The 20,737-nt window shown below is 40.3% G+C and overlaps 1 protein-coding gene across 2 annotated transcripts in view; it reads left to right on the top strand.

Moving 5' to 3' along the window:
* LOC128645719 (uncharacterized) overlaps positions 1–20,737 on the top strand; it is an 84,026-nt gene that overhangs the window by 18,923 nt on the left and 44,366 nt on the right. For both annotated transcript variants that reach the window (XM_053698926.1, XM_053698927.1), the window contains exon 3: positions 8,500–8,587. In XM_053698926.1, coding sequence (XP_053554901.1) covers positions 8,500–8,587 — 88 coding nt within the window. The remainder of the gene's footprint in view (positions 1–8,499; positions 8,588–20,737) is intronic.

Here is a 20,737-nt window from a genome sequence, read left to right as displayed (position 1 = left end):
CGAGATGATAATCCTAATTTTATTTGAACTATGTAAGTATATTTAGCAGATAGAAGTATATTTGTTTTTGCAGCTCAAATATAAGCCAATATTATTGCGAGATGTTTATCCCAATCTTATTAGAAGCTATGTAAGTATATTTGGCAGACAGAAGCATATACAAATATGCCATGAAAGAGTGGACTTAAGTGGTTGGATGCGCACCATTACTTTTTGTTGTTTTGAAGATTTTTCTGATAGAGGTCAGGATAAAAAAAATAATTTCCTCTCGCCTCTCTCTTCGGCTACTTTTCATCCTTCAGTGGCTCAATGTATGGAGGTAATCGGTCTGATGGTGGCTTCCATGGACATCATTCCTTTCGCTCGATTCTACTTGAGAGCTCTCCAGTTGTGCATGCTCAGACAATGGAATGGTGACCATGTGGATCTATCTCAGAGAATAGCATTAGATCAGTCGTCAAGTGATTCTCTCCCGTGGTGGATTTCTCAGGAACATCTGTCTCAGGGCACATGCTTTCAGACACCTTTCTGGGTGATCATGATCACGGATGCCAGCCTGCTGGGCTGGGGAGCAGTCTGGAACTCATTAAAAGCTCAGGGCCTTTGGACTCGGGAGGAGTCTGCTTTTCCCATCAACATATTAGAGTTGAGGGTGATTTACAATGCTCTGTTGGCTTGGTTTCAGTTGTCCTCAGCCCAGTTTATCAGGTTCCAGTCAGACAACATAACCTCTGTGGCTTACATCAATCACCAGGGAGGAACTTGGAGTTCCTTAGCCATGAAGGTAGTTACTCTGATTCTTCAGTGGGCAGAGATCCACATTTGTTGTCACTGTGTAGACATGACTTGCTGCAGTGTGGAAACTGGTTAGTGTAGGACCAGTCTAATATGGGACACCTTGTAAGTGGTGACTGGCTTAGCAGAATATGATCATATTGTGTGACTAAGATCCCATTTCATTTAAAGGCATTTTTTCAGCAAAAACATTTTTGCAGCATAAATATAAGTCAATATTGTTGCGAGATGTTAATCCCAATTTTATTTGAACTATGTAAGTATATTTAGCAGATAGAAGTATATTTGTTTTTGCAGCTCAAATATAAGCCAATATTATTGCGAGATGCTTATCCCAATCTTATTAGAAGCTATGTAAGTATATTTGGCAGACAGAAGCATATACAAATATGCCATGAAAGAGTGGACTTAAGTGGTTGGATGTGCACCATTACTTTTTGTTGTTTTGTAATTGTTTTGGTCACTTTGGTAGCACTCCCACAATATGTGTGTTAAGATTAAACAGTCCTTTTGCTTACCCAAAAAAACCCTTTGTTGTATCTCTTAAATAGGGAGCTGACCAAATCCCTCCCCTTTGGTTAATGCACGCCATCCAGCCCAGGTGTATTCCAGATAGATATACTTAATAAGCTAGAAAGCTTCACACTGTGTAGACATGACTTGCTGCAGTGTGGAAACTGGTTAGTGTAGGACCAGTCTAATATGGGACACCTTGTAAGTGGTGACTGGCTTATCAGAATATGATCATATTGTGTGACTAAGATCCCATTTCATTTAAAGGCATTTTTTCATAAAAAAATGTTTGCAGCATAAATATAAGTCAATATTGTTGCGAGATGTTAATCCCAATTTTATTTGAACTATGTAAGTATATTTAGCAGATAGAAGTATATTTGTTTTTGCAGCTCAAATATAAGCCAATATTATTGCGAGATGTTTATCCCAATCTTATTAGAAGCTATGTAAGTATATTTGGCAGACAGAAGCATATACAAATATGCCATGAAAGAGTGGACTTAAGTGGTTGGATGTGCACCATTACTTTTTGTTGTTTTGTAATTGTTTTGGTCACTTTGGTAGCACTCCCACAATATGTGTGTTAAGATTAAACAGTCCTTTTGTGGTGTGCTTACCCAAAAAAACCCTTTGTTGTATCTCTTAAATAGGGAGCTGACCAAATCCCTCCCCTTTGGTTAATGCACGCCACCCAGCCCAGGTGTGTTCCAGATAAATATACTTAATAAGCTAGAAAGCTTCACACTGTGTAGACATGACTTGCTGCAGTGTGGAAACTGGTTAGTGTAGGACCAGTCTAATATGGGACACCTTGTAAGTGGTGACTGGCTTAGCAGAATATGATCATATTGTGTGACTAAGATCCCATTTCATTTAAAGGCATTTTTTCAGCAAAAACATTTTTGCAGCATAAATATAAGTCAATATTGTTGCGAGATGATAATCCTAATTTTATTTGAACTATGTAAGTATATTTAGCAGATAGAAGTATATTTGTTTTTGCAGCTCAAATATAAGCCAATATTATTGCGAGATGTTTATCCCAATCTTATTAGAAGCTATGTAAGTATCTTTGGCAGACAGAAGCATATACAAATATGCCATGAAAGAGTGGACTTAAGTGGTTGGATGTGCACCATTACTTTTTGTTGTTTTGTAATTGTTTTGGTCACTTTGGTAGCACTCCCACAATATGTGTGTTAAGATTAAACAGTCCTTTTGCTTACCCAAAAAAACCCTTTGTTGTATCTCTTAAATAGGGAGCTGACCAAATCCCTCCCCTTTGGTTAATGCACGCCATCCAGCCCAGGTGTATTCCAGATAGATATACTTAATAAGCTAGAAAGCTTCACACTGTGTAGACATGACTTGCTGCAGTGTGGAAACTGGTTAGTGTAGGACCAGTCTAATATGGGACACCTTGTAAGTGGTGACTGGCTTATCAGAATATGATCATATTGTGTGACTAAGATCCCATTTCATTTAAAGGCATTTTTTCATAAAAAAATGTTTGCAGCATAAATATAAGTCAATATTGTTGCGAGATGTTAATCCCAATTTTATTTGAACTATGTAAGTATATTTAGCAGATAGAAGTATATTTGTTTTTGCAGCTCAAATATAAGCCAATATTATTGCGAGATGTTTATCCCAATCTTATTAGAAGCTATGTAAGTATATTTGGCAGACAGAAGCATATACAAATATGCCATGAAAGAGTGGACTTAAGTGGTTGGATGTGCACCATTACTTTTTGTTGTTTTGTAATTGTTTTGGTCACTTTGGTAGCACTCCCACAATATGTGTGTTAAGATTAAACAGTCCTTTTGTGATGTGCTTACCCAAAAAAACCCTTTGTTGTATCTCTTAAATAGGGAGCTGACCAAATCCCTCCCCTTTGGTTAATGCACGCCACCCAGCCCAGGTGTGTTCCAGATAAATATACTTAATAAGCTAGAAAGCTTCACACTGTGTAGACATGACTTGCTGCAGTGTGGAAACTGGTTAGTGTAGGACCAGTCTAATATGGGACACCTTGTAAGTGGTGACTGGCTTAGCAGAATATGATCATATTGTGTGACTAAGATCCCATTTCATTTAAAGGCATTTTTTCAGCAAAAACATTTTTGCAGCATAAATATAAGTCAATATTGTTGCGAGATGATAATCCTAATTTTATTTGAACTATGTAAGTATATTTAGCAGATAGAAGTATATTTGTTTTTGCAGCTCAAATATAAGCCAATATTATTGCGAGATGTTTATCCCAATCTTATTAGAAGCTATGTAAGTATATTTGGCAGACAGAAGCATATACAAATATGCCATGAAAGAGTGGACTTAAGTGGTTGGATGCGCACCATTACTTTTTGTTGTTTTGAAGATTTTTCTGATAGAGGTCAGGATAAACAAAATAATTTCCTCTCGCCTCTCTCTTCGGCTACTTTTCATCCTTCAGTGGCTCAATGTATGGAGGTAATCGGTCTGATGGTGGCTTCCATGGACATCATTCCTTTCGCTCGATTCTACTTGAGAGCTCTCCAGTTGTGCATGCTCAGACAATGGAATGGTGACCATGTGGATCTATCTCAGAGAATAGCATTAGATCAGTCGTCAAGTGATTCTCTCCCGTGGTGGATTTCTCAGGAACATCTGTCTCAGGGCACATGCTTTCAGACACCTTTCTGGGTGATCATGATCACGGATGCCAGCCTGCTGGGCTGGGGAGCAGTCTGGAACTCATTAAAAGCTCAGGGCCTTTGGACTCGGGAGGAGTCTGCTTTTCTCATCAACATATTGGAGTTGAGGGTGATTTACAGTGCTCTATTGGCTTGGTTTCAGTTGTCCTCAGCCCAGTTTATCAGGTTCCAGTCAGACAACATAACCTCTGTGGCTTACATCAATCACCAGGGAGGAACTTGGAGTTCCTTAGCCATGAAGGTAGTTACTCTGATTCTTCAGTGGGCAGAGATCCACATTTGTTGTTTATCTGCCAGCCACATTCCAGGAGTAGACAACTGGGAAGTGGATTTTCTGAGCAGACAGACTTTTCCTCCCGGGGAGTGGGAGGTGTCTTCCAGCTTAGTCCTTAAATGTGGGGTGCCAGAGTTAGATCTGATGGTGTCCCGTCAGAACGCCAAGCTTCCAAGGTACGGTTCAAGGTCAAGAGATCCACAGGCCATTCTGATAGATGCTCTGGCGGTTCCTTGGGTTTTCAGGTTGGCATACCTGTTTCCTCTATTTGCTCTACTTCCACGAGTCATTGCTTGTATCAAACAGGAGAGGGCATCAGTGATTCTAATAGCCCCTGCGTTGCCTCGCAGGATCTGGTTTGCAGACAGGGCCGGCGCTTGTGCAAAGCAGTTCAGGCAGCTGCCTTAGATCGCCCCCTTCAGGGGGGCGCCGAGAGCAGGGGCTTTAGCCGGCTTGTGACTTACTGCACAGTACTACTGGAGCCGAGCTGCAGACACTGATAGGAAGAGACTGTGCAGCTGCTCAAACTGATCAACCTACTGCTACTGTTGCTAACTTTATTACTTCCCTCCTGATCCTCAGTCTCCGGTGCCTAGAGGGTTGTGTGACAGGTATGTTTTTTTATACATTATATACTTTTTTATTTTCAAATGCTAGACAGTGGTCCTTGCGCTAGAAGCGCTGCAAGTACATACTTCACCTGCACGTGAGTCTGAAGCTGGTGAGTGACTGACGTGCAGGCTACTAATCCCAGCACTGGAGTTTCTCAGGCTAAGCGATGAGAGAAATCATAACAGCAGAGCACTCAGCACACGCAGCTGCTTACTCCAGGAGCAGCAGTGCTCCTGTAGATCAAGTTGTATGGGTGCTGCAGCAGGATAGCCAGACATTAGGCAGTAAGGCAGCTATTCAGAGCTAGAGGCCTATCTATCAAGCTCCGAATGGAGCTTGAAGGGCTGTGTTTCTGGCAAATCTTCAGACTTGCCAGAAACAGCAGTTATGAAGCAGCGGTCTAAAGACTGCTGCTCCATAACCCTGTCCACCTGCTCTGATGAGGCGGACAGGAATCGCCTCAATTCAACCCGATCGAGTACGATCGGGTTGATTGACACCTCTCTGCTGGCGGCCCATTGGCCGTGAGTCTGCAGGGGGCGGCGTTGCACCAGCAGCTCTTGTGAGCTGCTGGTGCAATGCTGCATACGGAGAGCGTATTGCTCTCCGCATTCAGCGAGGTCTTGCGGACCTGATTCGCACTGTCGGATCAGGTCCGCAAGACCTTTGTTAAATTAGCCTCCTAGGTTGAAGCAGCAGTTTTTTTCTCTCCTTTCAGCTTGCTCTGAACTCCTCCCCTCCCCCTCAGTGATGTTTTTTTCTGTTGGTCCTGACCTCATCACTACAGGAGCACACTTAACTACTTCACTGCAGGAATAAGGTAGGATTAAATCATAAACTGTTGCCCATCTACATGTACCTTTATCTTAATGCTGTCCAGCCTGTCCTAATAATAGTAAAATAAAAGGGAACATTATTGTTCTGTATGCCATAATCTAATAACAATACCAATAGTACATAAATCTTCAAGAGGCAAAAGAAGAAAAAATCCAGAGGAAACCTCAATCTTAAAAACGCTTCATATTTTATTAGTAGTATATAAAAGGTAGGAAAATGGGAAACGAATCCTCTTTACAGAGTCAGAAAAAAGGTCTGTACAAAAGTACATAAATCTATCACGTGATGCAAATGTGGGTGTCTGTGACTCTGGGGGCATGTGGCGCCTGTATATATGTGGAAATGTGGGTGTCTGGTGCATGTGGTGCCTGTATATATGTGCAAATTTGGGTGTCTGTGCCTCTGGGAGCATGTGGTGCCTGTATATATGTGCAAATGTGGGTGTCTGGTGCATGTGGTGCCTGTATATATCTTTAAATGTGGGTGTCTGTGACTCTGGGGGCATGTGGTGACTGTATATATGTGCAAATGAGGGTGCATGTGGTGCCTGTATATACTGTATGTGCAAATGTGAGTGTCTATCTCTGGGTGCATGTGGTGCCTGTATATATGTGCAAACGTGGGTGTCTGTGTGCATGTGGTGCCTGTATATATGTGCAAATGTGGGTGTCTGTGTGCATGTGGTGACTGTATATATGTGCAAATGTGGGTGTCTGTGCTTCTGGGTGCATGTGTGCCTGTATATATGTGTGAGTGTCTGCACACGTGTTATGTATATGTTATTGTGTATATGTATCTGCATTAGTACAAATTCACTTTAAAATGCACTTTACAAAACCACCAAAAAAAATTCTGTAAAAGAAAAATAAGTTAGCTTTATGGAGCGCAATTAAAATGTACTTGGTATGGAGGTGGAGGACGGCAGGGAGGTCGGTGGTATTGTGGTGGTGGGGGGTTTATGGCGTTGCGATGTGGATTTGGGGGGGTGTCAAAATGCACCTTTGCCTGTGTAGACAAAAATGCTTGCACCGGCCCTGTTTACAGACCTAGTGGAGATGTCATCTCTCCCACCTTGGAGACTACCTCTGGGGAAGGACCTCCTGATTAAGGGCCCCTTCCTTCATCCAAATCTTGTTTCTCTGAAGCTGACTGCTTGGAGACTGAAAGCTTAATTCTGTCTAAGCGTGGTTTTTCTGAGTCGGTCATTGAGTCCATGCTTTAGGCTTGCAAGCCTGTTACTAGAAAGATTTACCATAAGATATGGCGTAAATATCTTTATTGGCGTGAATCCAAGGGCTACTCTTGGAGTAGAATTAGAATTCCTAGAATTTTATCTTTTCTTCAGGAAGGCCTGGAAAAGGGATTGTCAGTCAGTACCCTGAAGAGTCAGATTTCTGCTTCATCAGTTTTACTACATAAACGTTTGGCGGATGTGGTCAAAATCCGGCTTGTCTTTAAGTCTGTTGCTCCTCCTTGGAGTCTTAACCTTGTTCTTAAAGTTTTACAGCTGGCTCTGTTTGAGCTGTTGCATTACATAGACATTAAGTTGTTATCTTGGAAGGTTTTGTTTCTTGTTGCTATCTCTTCTGCTCGAAGAGTCTCGGAACTCTCAGCTCTGCAGTGTGATTCCCCTTATCTTATTTTTCATGCTGATAAGGCAGTTCTTCTTACTAAGTTAGGTTTCATTCCTAAGGTTGTTTCTAATAGAAATATCAATTAGGAAATTTTTGTTCCCTCTTTGTGTCCTAATCCTTCTTCTTCTTCCAAAGAACGTTTGTTACACAATTTGGATGTTGTACGTGCTCTTAAATTTTACTTACAGGCGACTAAGGATTTTCGCCAGTCCCCTGCCCTCTTTGTCTGTTTCTCTGGGAAACGTAAAGGTCAGAAAGCTACTGCTACTACTCTTTCTTTTTGGTTACGTAGTATAAATTGTTTAGCTTATGAGACTGTTGGACAGCAGCCTCCTGAGAGAATTATGGCTCATTCCACAAGAGCTGTTTCCTCTTCTTGGGCTTTCAAAAATGAAGCTTCTCTGGAACAAATTTGCAAGGCTGCAACTTGTTCTTCTCTACATAATATTTCCAAATTTTACAAATTTGATACTTTCGCCTCAGCTGAGGTTTCTTTTGGGAGAAAGGTTCTTCAAGTGCTGGTGCCTTCTGTTTAGGACTGCCTGTCTTGTCCCTCCCTATTTATCCGTGTCCTCTAGCTTGGGTACTGGTTCCCATTCCCAACAGTAATTACTCAAGCCGTGGACACACCATATCTTAGGAAAGAAAAACAAAATTTATGCTTACCTGATAAAAAAATTTCTGGATATGGTGAGTCCATGGCCCCACCCTTTATTTTAAGACAGTTGTTCTTTTGACTATAACCTCAGGCACCTCTACACCTTGTGTTACTCCTTTTTCTCCATTTCCCTTCGGTAGAATGACTGGGAATTGTGGTAAATGGAGTGATACTTAGCAGTTTAACTGTGGTGCTCTTTGCCTCCTCCTGCTGGCCAGGAGTGATATTCCCAACAGTAATTACTCAAGCCATGGACTCACCATATCCGGAAATAAATTTATCAGGTAAGCATAAATTTTGGGGGTTTTTAATACCTAAAATTCATCCCTAAAAAGTTGAACTCTATGCTAATACAGCATACACCTAGACAAAATGTACAGCCTACAAACTGGAAGAGACAGAGAGAGATCAAACATAAGGGATTAGAAGGTATTTGTATGTGCTTTATATAATATTATAATGTTCTATCCTCAGGTCACCCTTCTCTAACATCGAAGAATTTCCGTAGTGTTTTGGAATGGGAAACAGAAGTTGAAAGCTGTGATATTGAGCTTTATAACAGGTGAGAAAAAGGATAAATGGCCAGAAGAATATAAATACAGATAGCAACTAGAATACAGAGTGAGTGAGTCGAACAGCACAGTGACTGAATGAGTATAGTGTAAGATACTGGTGGAGTATGATGGGAGTGATTTGACTTAACAATAACAAAGTAATTATGGTGGCCATGGTAAAAAGTTTATGGGGATAGAAGAGGGATCTTTTGTCAAAACATAGAATGTGTAAATCTAAAAGTTTTCTTAAAGATGAAAACATTTAAAAGTATCTATTAAAGGCTCATGAAAAGTATAAGAAGGATCTTATCAACACACAGCTCACTAGCTAAGTAATCTCAGGTTTCACAGAGTGCATTTCAAATAAGGACTCAGGACAAAAAAAACTGAAAACATATCCAGTTTTCACCACCAGTATATTCTCACAAATGTTATAGCTAGTATTTTAAATCTAAAGTATGAAGGGCCTTTACATATTTAGGCCTAAATTACAAGTGGAGCACCAAAACTTTTAGAGCTATTTTGCACTAACACAATAGTTTTTTATTGTTGCACATATTACAAGTTCAAATTAAGGAAAGTCTAGGGCGCGCTAACATCTGGATGTCGGATAGATGTGGATGTGCTAAATCCCTCATATAATGATATTTGAAAAAGTCAAGCTGCCATTTGGCGAGACGTACGTTGGAACATGGTGACGTAAATAAACTGGCGGAGTTTGTCCTACTGAACCAAATAACGGCATCTAACAGATATTGTCACTATACGTCTGTAATTGCGGTGGTTTTTGCATTGGTACATTCTCATGTATGTTGCCTAGTGACTTCACTTGTTATTAATCAATACAATTGTTAACGTTTATCCACTTCTGAGTTTCCATTCGGAGTTTGAATCTATTTCCACGTCTCCATTTGGAGTCTTCCTGTGTGCCTTTATATCTAGAGCTTGATTTTGAAGCTCTGTCTAGAGTATGTGAGTACCTTCTTACATTTTTCTTACCTGTTAATTATTTACAAGACTTCACTATATACATTTTTTACTTTTCCTGAGGTAAACTCCGAACCTAACAGCTATATCAGTTACATCTGGGACTTTAATTTATCCTTTTGTGCACTATCACATTATATATGTATATAATCATATACATATATATTTACAGGGAACACACAGTTCCCATAGACCGCAATGTAAAGGCACTTTTCAGTGCCGTTTTTTCTAACACCCCACATTCGCTAACTTTAAATCCTCATAACTGCTTATTGCAGTTATTTTATTAAAAAATAAAGATGCTACAAGCTTTATTTTGTAATAAAGTATATTACACTTGATTTTCTGTGCATTAGGTGGACATTTATAAAGTTAACCAGAGATCTGATCTCTGGTTAATTTTATAAGCGCTAATTGCTACCGCAAGCTCACGGAAGCAATAACCAACCACTTGTAATGGCTGGTTATTTATAAAATGTGCCCGTTTGCGGGCGTGTGATAAATTAGCACTCTTGCAATTTAGCCCTTAATCTATCTATGAATCTATGTGTGTGTGTGAAATAGTTGATTTTAATATATTGTACATTTGTTATGCCTATATTCCAGCCTTAACACTTCTCAAAGAGTGCTAAACTTTCTAGCGCTATTAGTACAACACATAGCTCACTACTTATAATATGACAGATATTAGCCCACTCTGTACTATACATTGAAAGTAAAGGGTGCACTAAAAATGTCTTTCTCTGGTAAATCTTTTTTTACCATTCACTTGTAATATCAGATTGTGAGCTATTCTTAGCACAGGGTCACAATATGGATAACACCCTGCACTGCTTCGGTTGTGCTCCATTTGTAATCTAGGCCTTAGTATTGACTTTTTAAATGTTGTCTTATAGAGGCCTATTTATCATATGTCTGTCGGACCTGATCCTACAGTGCGGATCAGGTCCGACAGACATCGCTGAATGCGGAGAGCAATACGCTCCCTGTATTTAGCATTGCACCAGCACTAACATTCTAGAATAAGATCTTATTGCTTTTTATACAAAATGTCCACAATTGATATAACAGATAGGTAAAGAAATCCGAATTGTCATACTTATAAAACTAGTAGATTTTAAAGTTAGTACATAAAGCTTATCTATTCAAGATCACAGATGATATCAAGCATAAAGGAAAAAAGAGTTAATCAGCCAATAGAAACATGCTCTACATATAACCAAGGGCCTGAAAACTATGCTGACGTAAAGATAAATCATTCAAAAACATATTTTTTCAGTATTACATTGTAATGCATGTCATTCCTTCAATTCAGCGGGGCTAGACCCCCCCCCTGATCAAAATTTGAAAGCAAACCTATTTTAGTTGGATAGATCTTTTTTTTTAGATCAGACTACACCAATTGTTGTTTTCATTAGATCTTGCATACAAGAAGCGGTATTAACAATTATTTAGTGGGGGGCTAATCCGTCATCAGCCCCCTTAACAAAATGTTTGAAAAAAAGTTATGTAATCTGATAGATATTTGTTAGTTCAGGTATGATCAGTCAGATGTTTTGTTAGATCTGACATAATTACAGAGATACAATATATTAAATTAGGGGGCTAGCCCACCAAAATCAACATTTCGGACAAAAAAAAAATGATTCAGCCTTATAGATCTTTGTTAGATCAGGTAGACCAAGTGTTTATAATGTTAGATCTAACTTGCAAAAGATCTTATTAATAATCATTTAGTGAGAGCTTCTATGTATTCAATATGGGGGCCAACTGTTGTCATGTTTATGTATTAAAACACATTAATATATAGACAGCAATAATTTATGTTTGCAAGTGTTATGTGTTAACTTGCTGTGTTATTACAGCGGTTATTAAGACTGAGCATGTGCGGTGCAGGAGGGGTTGTCAGTTTGTTCTGTTTGTAGTGTTTTCTCTGTCTGTGAATGTAAAATGGCAGCTGTCGGTAAAGAAGCTCAATAAAGAAGGATTATTCTTAAGCAGTTTGTTACAAGTTCTTTTTATATTAACATTGAGCAAGATTACAAGTTGTGCGCTAAACCAGGTGCGTAAATAACACAAAAAATTTAGCTGTACCACACTTTCCATAGCGCTGCCATTACAAGTTACAAAAAACCTTGTGTTGTGCGGTATGGTGCGTTAAGCTCCATACCACACACAAACCAAGTCCTGACTTGACGTGCTTGTGCACGTTTTCCCCTATAGACATCAATGGAAACAAAGTGTTAGAAAAAAACTAACGCTTGCGGTTGCGGAATGACGATCGCTATAACGCAATTCCCATTGATGTCTATGGGGACAAGAAAGTTACATAAAAACCTAACACCCTAACAAAAACCCCTAGTCTAAATACCCCAATCCACCGCCCCCCGACATTGCGACACTAAATAAAGCTATTAACCCCTTAACCGGCGCCCCCTGCATAGCTAACACCTAAATAAACATTTTAACCCATAAACCCCCAACCCCCACATCGCTACTAATAAAATAAAGCTATTAACCCCTAAAATGACGGCCCCCCACATCGCTACTAATAAAATAAAGCTATTAACCCCTAAACTACCTTAAAATAAATAAAAAAACTTACCTGTGAAATAAATAAAAAAACTACGATTAAACTTTAAACCTAACATAACTATTTTAAAAAAACTAAAATAAACTAAAAATAAAAAAAACTAAATTACGAAATTAAAAAATCCTAACACTACGAAAAAAAAGAAAAACTAACATTACAAAAAAACCTCTAAAATTACAAAAAATAAAATAATCTAAGATTACATAAAATAATAAACGAAATTATCCAAAATAATAAAAATTAAACCTAATCTAATACCTCTATAAAAACAAAAAATCCACCCCAAAATAAAAACACCCCCTAATCTAACAATAAACTACCAATAGCCCTTAAAAGGTCCTTTTGTAGGGCATTGCCCTAAGTTAATCATCTCTTTAAAAGGACATTAAACCCACATTTTTTCTTTCATGATTCAGATAGAGAATACAATTTTAAACAACATTCCAATTTACTTCTATAATATAATTTGCTCCATTCTTTAGATATCCTTTGTTAAATAAATATCAATGCAAATGGGTGAGCCAATCATACGAGGCATCTATGTGCAACAACCAATCAGCGGCTATTGAGCCTATCTAGATATACTTTTCAGAAAAGAATATCAAGAGAATTAAGCAAATTAGATAATAGAAATAAATTAGAAAGTTGTTTCAAATTGTATTCTCTATGTGAATCATGAAAGAAAAAAGTTTCATGTCCCTTTAAGATTAAAAAAATTATAAAGTACTCCCAAACAGTAAACACCCCCCCCCCCCACCGAACAAACCCCCCAAATTAAAAAAAATACTTAACTGTAAAAAAACCTAAGCTACCCATTGCCCCTAAAGGGGCATTTGTATGGGCATTGCCCTTATAAGGGCAATCAGCTCTTTAGTGCCAATTAAAAAAAAATCCCTAATTAAAAAAAACCCCACCCAAAAATATATAAAAAAAAACTAACACTAACCCCGAAATAGGTACTCACCATTCCTGAAGTACAGCGGTGAAGGTCTTTCTCCTGTTAAGTGTGATCAGTCCACAGGTCATCATTACTTCTGGGATATTAACTCCTCCCCAACAGGAAGTGCAAGAGGATCACCCAGCAGAGCTGCCATATAGCTCCTCCCCTCTACGTCACACCCAGTCATTCTCTTGCACCCAACTAATAGATAGGATGTGTGAGAGGACTGTGGTGATTTTACTTAGTTTTTATAACTTCAATCAAAAGTTTGTTATTTTAAAACAGCACCGGAGTGTGTTGTTCCTTCTCAGGGAGAATTTGAAGAAGAGTCTACCTGAGTTTTTCTGTATGATTTTAACCGGAGTAGTTAAGATCATGTTGCTGTTCTCGGCCATCTGAGGAGTGAGGTAAACTTCAGATCAGGGGACAGCGGGCAGGTTCACCTGCAAAGAGGTATGTAGCAGCATATTATTTTCTGAGAATGGAATTGACTAGAAAATACTGCAAATACCTATATAAAGTAAGTTCAGCCTTAAATGCAGTAGTAGCAACTGGTATCAGGCTGTCATGTATGTATATTTTCACCTCAGTATTCTGGGGAATGGCATTTCACTGATATAATACTGTTTACATAAAGCTTTAGCCTATTTTACAGTAAAAACGGCTTGCAGCAGGCTTTTTATGACAAATACATTTATTGATGTTAAACGTTTTTTGCTGGCATGTGAAATCGTTTATATTTCTGAGGTACTGGGTGAAAACTTATTTGGGCATTCGTTTTATCCACTTGGCGGGCATTTTGTTTGATTTATGACAGTTTACTGATCTCCCTCACTGTTGTGTGTGAGGGGGAGGGGCTGAATTTGGCGCTTTTACTACGCATCAAAAATTCAGTCACAAGTCTGTTCTTCTTCCCTGCATGATCCGGTTCGTCTCTACAGAGCTCAGGGGTCTTCAAAAGTTATTTTGAGGGAGGTAATCACTCACAGCAGACCTGTGAGATTGTGCTTGACTGTGATAAAAAACGTTACATTCTGTACTTTTTTTCTGCTATTAAAGGGCTAGTTATCCATTACTAATGGGAGCAATCCTTTGCTAAAATTGTATTTTTACTGAGAAAAAAGTTTGTTTTATTGTACTCAACTGTCATATCTTTCTGTGCTTCTTAAAGGCACAGTGCGTTTTTTTCATACTATATATAAAAGTGAATTGAAAAGTATTTCCAAGTTTGCTGGTTATTTGCTAGTGTGTTAGACATGTCTGACTCAGAGGAATATCTCTGTGCTATATGTGCTAAAGCCAAAGTGGAGCCCAATAGAAATTTATGTACTAATTGTATTGATGCTACTTTAAATAAAAGTCAATCTGTACAAATTGAACAGCTTTCACCAGACAACGAGAGGAAAGTTATGCCGACTAACTCCCCTCACGTGTCAGTACCTGCATCTCCCGCTCGGGAGGTGCGTGATATGGTAACGCCGAGTACTTCAGGGCGGCCATTACAAATCACATTGCAGGACATGGCTAATGTTATGACTGAAGTTTTGTCTAAATTACCAGAACTTAGAGGGAAGCGTGATCACTCTGGGATGAGAACAGAGTGCGCTGATAATAATAGGGCCATGTCAGATACTGCGTCACAGTATGCAGAACATGAGGACGGAGAGCTTCAATCTGCAGGTGACGGTTCTGATCCCATTAGAGTGGATTCAGACATTTCTAATTTTAAGTTTAAGCTTGAAAACCTCCGCGTACTGTTAGGGGAGGTATTAGCGGCTCTGAATGATTGTAACACCGTTGCAATTCCAGAGAAATTATGTAGGCTGGATAGATACTATGCGGTACCGGCGAGTACTGACGTATTTCCTATACCTAAGAGGCTTACAGAGATAATTACTAAGGAGTGGGATAGGCCCGGTGTGCCCTTTTCCCCCCCTCCTGTATTTAGAAAAATGTTTCCAATAGACGCCACCACACGGGACTTATGGCAGACGATCCCTAAGGTGGAGGGAGCGGTTTTGACGCTGGCTAAGCGTACCACTATCCCGGTGGAGGATAGCTGTGCTTTTTCTGATCCAATGGATAAAAAATTAGAAGGTTACCTTAAGAAAATGTTTGTTCAACAAGGTTTTATATTGCAACCTCTTGCATGTATTGCGTCTGTCACGGCCGCATCAGCCTTTTGGTCCGAGTCCCTGGAAGAGACTCTTGACTCAATAACTATAGAGGAAATTTCAAACAAGCTTAAAACACTTAAGCTAGCTAATTCATTTGTTTCGGATGCCGTTGTACATTTAACTAAACTTACGGCTAAGAATTCCGGATTCGCCATTCAGGCACGCAGAGCACTGTGGCTAAAATCCTGGTCAGCTGTTGTTACTTCTAAATCTAAGTTACTCAACATACCTTTCAAAGGGCAGACCTTATTCGGGCCCGGTTTGAAGGAAATTATCGCTGACATTACAGGAGGTAAAGGCCACGCCCTGCCTCAAGACAGAGCCAAGCCCAAGGCTAGACAGTCTAATTTTCGTTCCTTTTGTAATTTCAAGACAGGAGCAGCATCAACTTCCTCTGCATCAAAACAGGAAGGAGCTGTTGCTCGCTACAGACAAGGCTGGAGACCTAACCAGTCCTGGAACAAGGGCAAGCAGGCCAGAAAACCTGCTGCTGCCCCTAAGACAGCATGAATTGAGGGCCCCCGATCCGGGAACGGATCTAGTGGGGGGCAGACTTTCTCTCTTCGCCCAGGCTTGGGCAAGAGATGTCCAGGATCCCTGGGCATTAGAGATCATATCTCAGGGATATCTTCTGGACTTCAAATCCTCTCCCCCAAAAGGGAGATTCCATCTGTCAAGGTTGTCAACAAACCAAAAAAAGAAAGAGGCGTTTCTACGCTGTGTACAAGATCTTTTACTAATGGGAGTGATCCACCCGGTTCCGTGGTCGGAACACGGACAGGGGTCTTACTCAAATCTGTTTGTGGTTCCCAAGAAAGAAGGAACCTTCAGACCAATCTTGGATTTAAAGATCCTATACAAATTCCTAAGAGTTCCATCGTTCAAAATGGAAACTATTCGGACAATCCTACCCATGATCCAAAAGGGTCAGTACATGACCACAGTGGATTTAAAGGATGCTTACCTTCACATACCGATTCACAGAGATCATTTCCGGTATCTAAGGTTTGCCTTCCTAGACAGGCATTACCAGTTTGTAGCTCTTCCATTCGGGTTGGCTACGGCTCCAAGAATCTTCACAAAGGTTCTGGGGGCTCTTCTGGCGGTGCTAAGACCGCGAGGAATCTCGGTAGCTCCATACCTAGACGACATTCTGATTCAAGCTTCAAGTTTTCAAACTGCCAAGTCTCATACAGAGTTAGTACTGGCACTTCTAAGATCGCATGGGTGGAAGGTAAACGAAAAGAAGAGTTCTCTCGTTCCACTCACAACAGTTCCCTTCTTGGGGACTCTTATAGATTCTGTAGAAATGAAGATTTACCTGACGGAAGACAGGTTAACAAAACTTCAAAACGCCTGCCGTGTCCTTCATTCCATTCAACACCCGTCAGTGGCTCAATGTATGGAGGTGATCGGCTTAATGGTAGCGGCAATGGACATAGTCCCCTTTGCACGCCTACACCTCAGACCGCTGCAATTATGCATGCTAAGTCAGTGGAATGGGGATTACTCAGATTTGTCCCCCACTCTGAATCTGGATCAAGAGACCAGAAATTCTCTTCTGTGGTGGCTTTCTCGGCCACATCTGTCCAAGGGGATGCCATTCAGCAGGCCAAATTGGACAATTGTAACAACAGACGCCAGCCTGTTAGGTTGGGGCGCTGTCTGGAATTCCCTGAAGGCTCAGGGATCATGGACTCAGGAGGAGAGTCTCCTGCCAATAAACATTCTGGAATTGAGAGCAGTTCTCAATGCCCTTCTGGCTTGGCCCCAGTTAACAACTCGGGGGTTCATCAGATTTCAGTCGGACAACATCACGACTGTAGCTTACATCAACCATCAAGGAGGAACAAGAAGCTCCCTAGCGATGATGGAAGTATCAAAGATAATTCGTTGGGCAGAGTCTCACTCTTGCCATCTCTCAGCAATCCACATTCCGGGAGTGGAGAACTGGGAGGCGGATTTCCTAAGTCGTCAGACTTTTCATCCGGGGGAGTGGGAACTTCATCCGGAGGTCTTTGCCCAAATACTTCGACGTTGGGGCAAACCAGAGATAGATCTCATGGCGTCTCGACAGAATGCCAAGCTTCCTCGTTACGGGTCCAGATCCAGGGATCCGGGAGCGGCCCTAGTAGATGCTTTGACAGCACCTTGGACCTTCGGGAGAGCTTATGTGTTTCCACCCTTTCCGATGCTTCCTCGATTGATCGCCAGAATCAAACAGGAGAGAGCATCAGTAATTCTAATAGCGCCTGCGTGGCCTCGCAGGACCTGGTATGCAGATCTAGTGGACATGTCATCCTGTCCACCTTGGTCTCTGCCTCTGAGACAGGACCTTCTGATTCAGGGTCCCTTCAAACATCAAAATCTAATTTCTCTGAAGCTGACTGCCTGGAGATTGAACGCTTGATTTTATCAAAACGTGGATTCTCGGAGTCAGTAATTGATACCCTGATACAGGCTAGGAAGCCTGTTACCAGAAAGATTTATCATAAAATATGGCGTAAATACCTGTATTGGTGCGAATCCAAAGGTTACTCTTGGAGTAAGGTTAGGATTCCTAGGATATTGTCTTTTCTACAAGAGGGTTTAGAAAAGGGCTTATCCGCTAGTTCTTTAAAGGGACAGATCTCAGCTCTGACCATTTTGTTACACAAACGTCTGTCAGAAGTTCCAGACGTCCAGGCTTTTTGTCAGGCTTTGGCCAGGATTAAACCTGTGTTTAAAAATGTTGCTCCGCCATGGAGTTTAAACCTTGTTCTTAACGTTTTACAGGGCGTTCCGTTTGAACCCCTTCATTCCGTTGATATAAAATTGTTATCTTGGAAAGTTCTATTTTTAATGGCTATTTCCTCGGCTCGAAGAGTCTCTGAGTTATCAGCCTTACATTGTGATTCTCCTTATCTGATTTTTCACTCGGATAAGGTAGTTCTGCGTACTAAACCTGGGTTCTTACCTAAGGTAGTCACTAACAGGAATATCAATCAGGAGATTGTTGTTCCATCCTTGTGTCCTAATCCTTCCTCAAAGAAGGAACGACTTCTGCACAATCTAGATGTAGTTCGTGCCCTAAAATTTTATTTACAGGCAACTAAAGATTTTCGACAAACATCTTCACTGTTTGTCGTTTACTCTGGTCAGAGGAGAGGTCAAAAAGCTTCGGCTACCTCTCTCTCTTTTTGGCTTCGTAGCATAATACGTTTAGCCTATGAGACTGCTGGACAGCAGCCTCCTGAAAGAATTACAGCTCATTCCACTAGAGCTGTGGCTTCCACTTGGGCCTTTAAGAATGAGGCCTCTGTTGAACAGATTTGCAAGGCTGCAACTTGGTCTTCGCTTCATACTTTTTCCAAATTTTCCAAATTTGACACTTTTGCTTCTTCGGAGGCTATTTTTGGGAGAAAGGTTCTTCAGGCAGTGGTTCCTTCTGTATAAAGATCCTGCCTATCCCTCCCGTCATCCGTGTACTTTTGCTTTGGTATTGGTATCCCAGAAGTAATGATGACCCGTGGACTGATCACACTTAACAGGAGAAAACATAATTTATGCTTACCTGATAAATTCCTTTCTCCTGTAGTGTGATCAGTCCACGGCCCGCCCTGTTTTTTTTGGCAGGTCTAAATTTTTAAATTATACTCCAGTCACCACTGCACCCTTTAGTTTCTCCTTTCTCGTTGGTTCTTGGTCGAATGACTGGGTGTGACGTAGAGGGGAGGAGCTATATGGCAGCTCTGCTGGGTGATCCTCTTGCACTTCCTGTTGGGGAGGAGTTAATATCCCAGAAGTAATGATGACCCGTGGACTGATCACACTACAGGAGAAAGGAATTTATCAGGTAAGCATAAATTATGTTTTTTCCAGGCGGTTCCATCTTCATCCAGCGCGGGACATCTTCTTTAGTCATCCGGATCGAAGGGGGCGCGTAGCGAAGGCGGTGCAGAGCGAAGGCGGCTGCGGAGCAGGAACGGCGGCCGTGGAGCCATCCAGTGTGGAGGATCCTCTTCATGCGATCATCGCCGCACACTGAAGATTGAATGCAAGTTACCCGTTTTATATTTGGGGTACCTTGCATTTTGGCTGAAATGTTCAAATCGGCCAATAGGATGAGAGCTGCTGAAATCCTATTGGCTTTCAGCAGATGAAGAATGAATGAAGAAAAAAGATGTCCCCGTAATGGTTGAAAATGGAGCCGCCTGGAAGAAGACCTTCACCTCCGGACTTCAGGAATGGTGAGTACCTATGTCGGGGGTTAGTGTTAGTTTTTTTGGGGAGGGGGGTTTAGATTAGGGATTTTTTTTTTTTTTTTTTAATTGGCACTAAAGAGCTGATTGCCCCTTTAAAGGCAATGTCTATACAAATGCCCCTTTAGAGGCAATGGGTAGCTTAGGTTTTTTTTACAGTTAGTTTTTTTATTATTTTGGGGGGTTGGTTGGGTGGAGGGGTATACTTTTAGGGGATACTTTGTAATTTTTTAATGTAAAAGAGCTGTTTAACTTAGGGCAATGAATTACAAAAGGCCCTATTAAGGGCTATTGGTAGTTTATTGTTAGATATGGGGCTGTTTTTATTTTGGGGTGGATTTTTTTTTATAGTGGTATTAGATTAGGTTTAATTTTTATTATTTTGGATAATTTCGTTATTTTATGTAATCTTAGATTTTTTTTATTTATTGTAATTTTAAATAAATTTTTTTGTAATGTTAGTTTTTTTAAATTTTTTCGTAGTGTTAGGATTTTTTAATTTTGTACTTTAGTTTTTTTTTTATTTTTAGTTTATTTTAGTTTTTTAAAATAGGTTTATATATAGTTTAATCTTTTTTTAAAGTTTTTTTTTTGTATTTCACAGGTAAGTTTTTATTTATTTGAAGGTAGTTATATTGTAACTTTAATTTAAAGTTAGCGGGTGTTGGGTTTAGGGGTTATAGGTTTATTATAGTAGTTGTGATGTGGGGGGTCGGCGGTTTAGGGGTTAATATGTTTATTATAGTAGTTGCGATGTGGGGTCCGGCGGTTTAGAGGTTAATATGTTTATTATAGTAGTTGTGATGTGGGGGGTCGGCAGTTTAGGGGTTAATAGGTTTATTTAGTGTCGTTGATGTGGGGGATGGTGGATTAGGGGTTAATACTTTAATTTAGGTAGTCGCAATGTGGGTGGGTGGCAGATTAGGGGTTAATAGGTTTAATATAGTAGTTGCGATGCGGGGGATGGCGGTTTAGGGGTTAATAGTGTAGTTTATGGGTGTTAGTGTACTTTGTAACATCTTTGTTATAAGTTTTGTGAAACATTTTTGTTTTGCAAAATCCATAACTACTGGTCTTTGATCGCGGAATGTATCGTAGTGGTATAAGCTATAACACTAGCGTAATATCCTGACCAAACAACTTGTAATAGGGTGACCTGAAAATTCCACAGTCAAAAGCCATATTTTGAGTGCAGAATGGAGATTTGCAGTACAGTCTAA

The sequence above is a fragment of the Bombina bombina genome, chromosome 1, assembly GCF_027579735.1.
Source record: "Bombina bombina isolate aBomBom1 chromosome 1, aBomBom1.pri, whole genome shotgun sequence".
Lineage (NCBI taxonomy): Eukaryota > Metazoa > Chordata > Amphibia > Anura > Bombinatoridae > Bombina > Bombina bombina.
The sequence above is the reverse complement of the archived record's forward strand: the minus strand, read 5'-3'. Positions and strand labels throughout refer to the sequence as shown.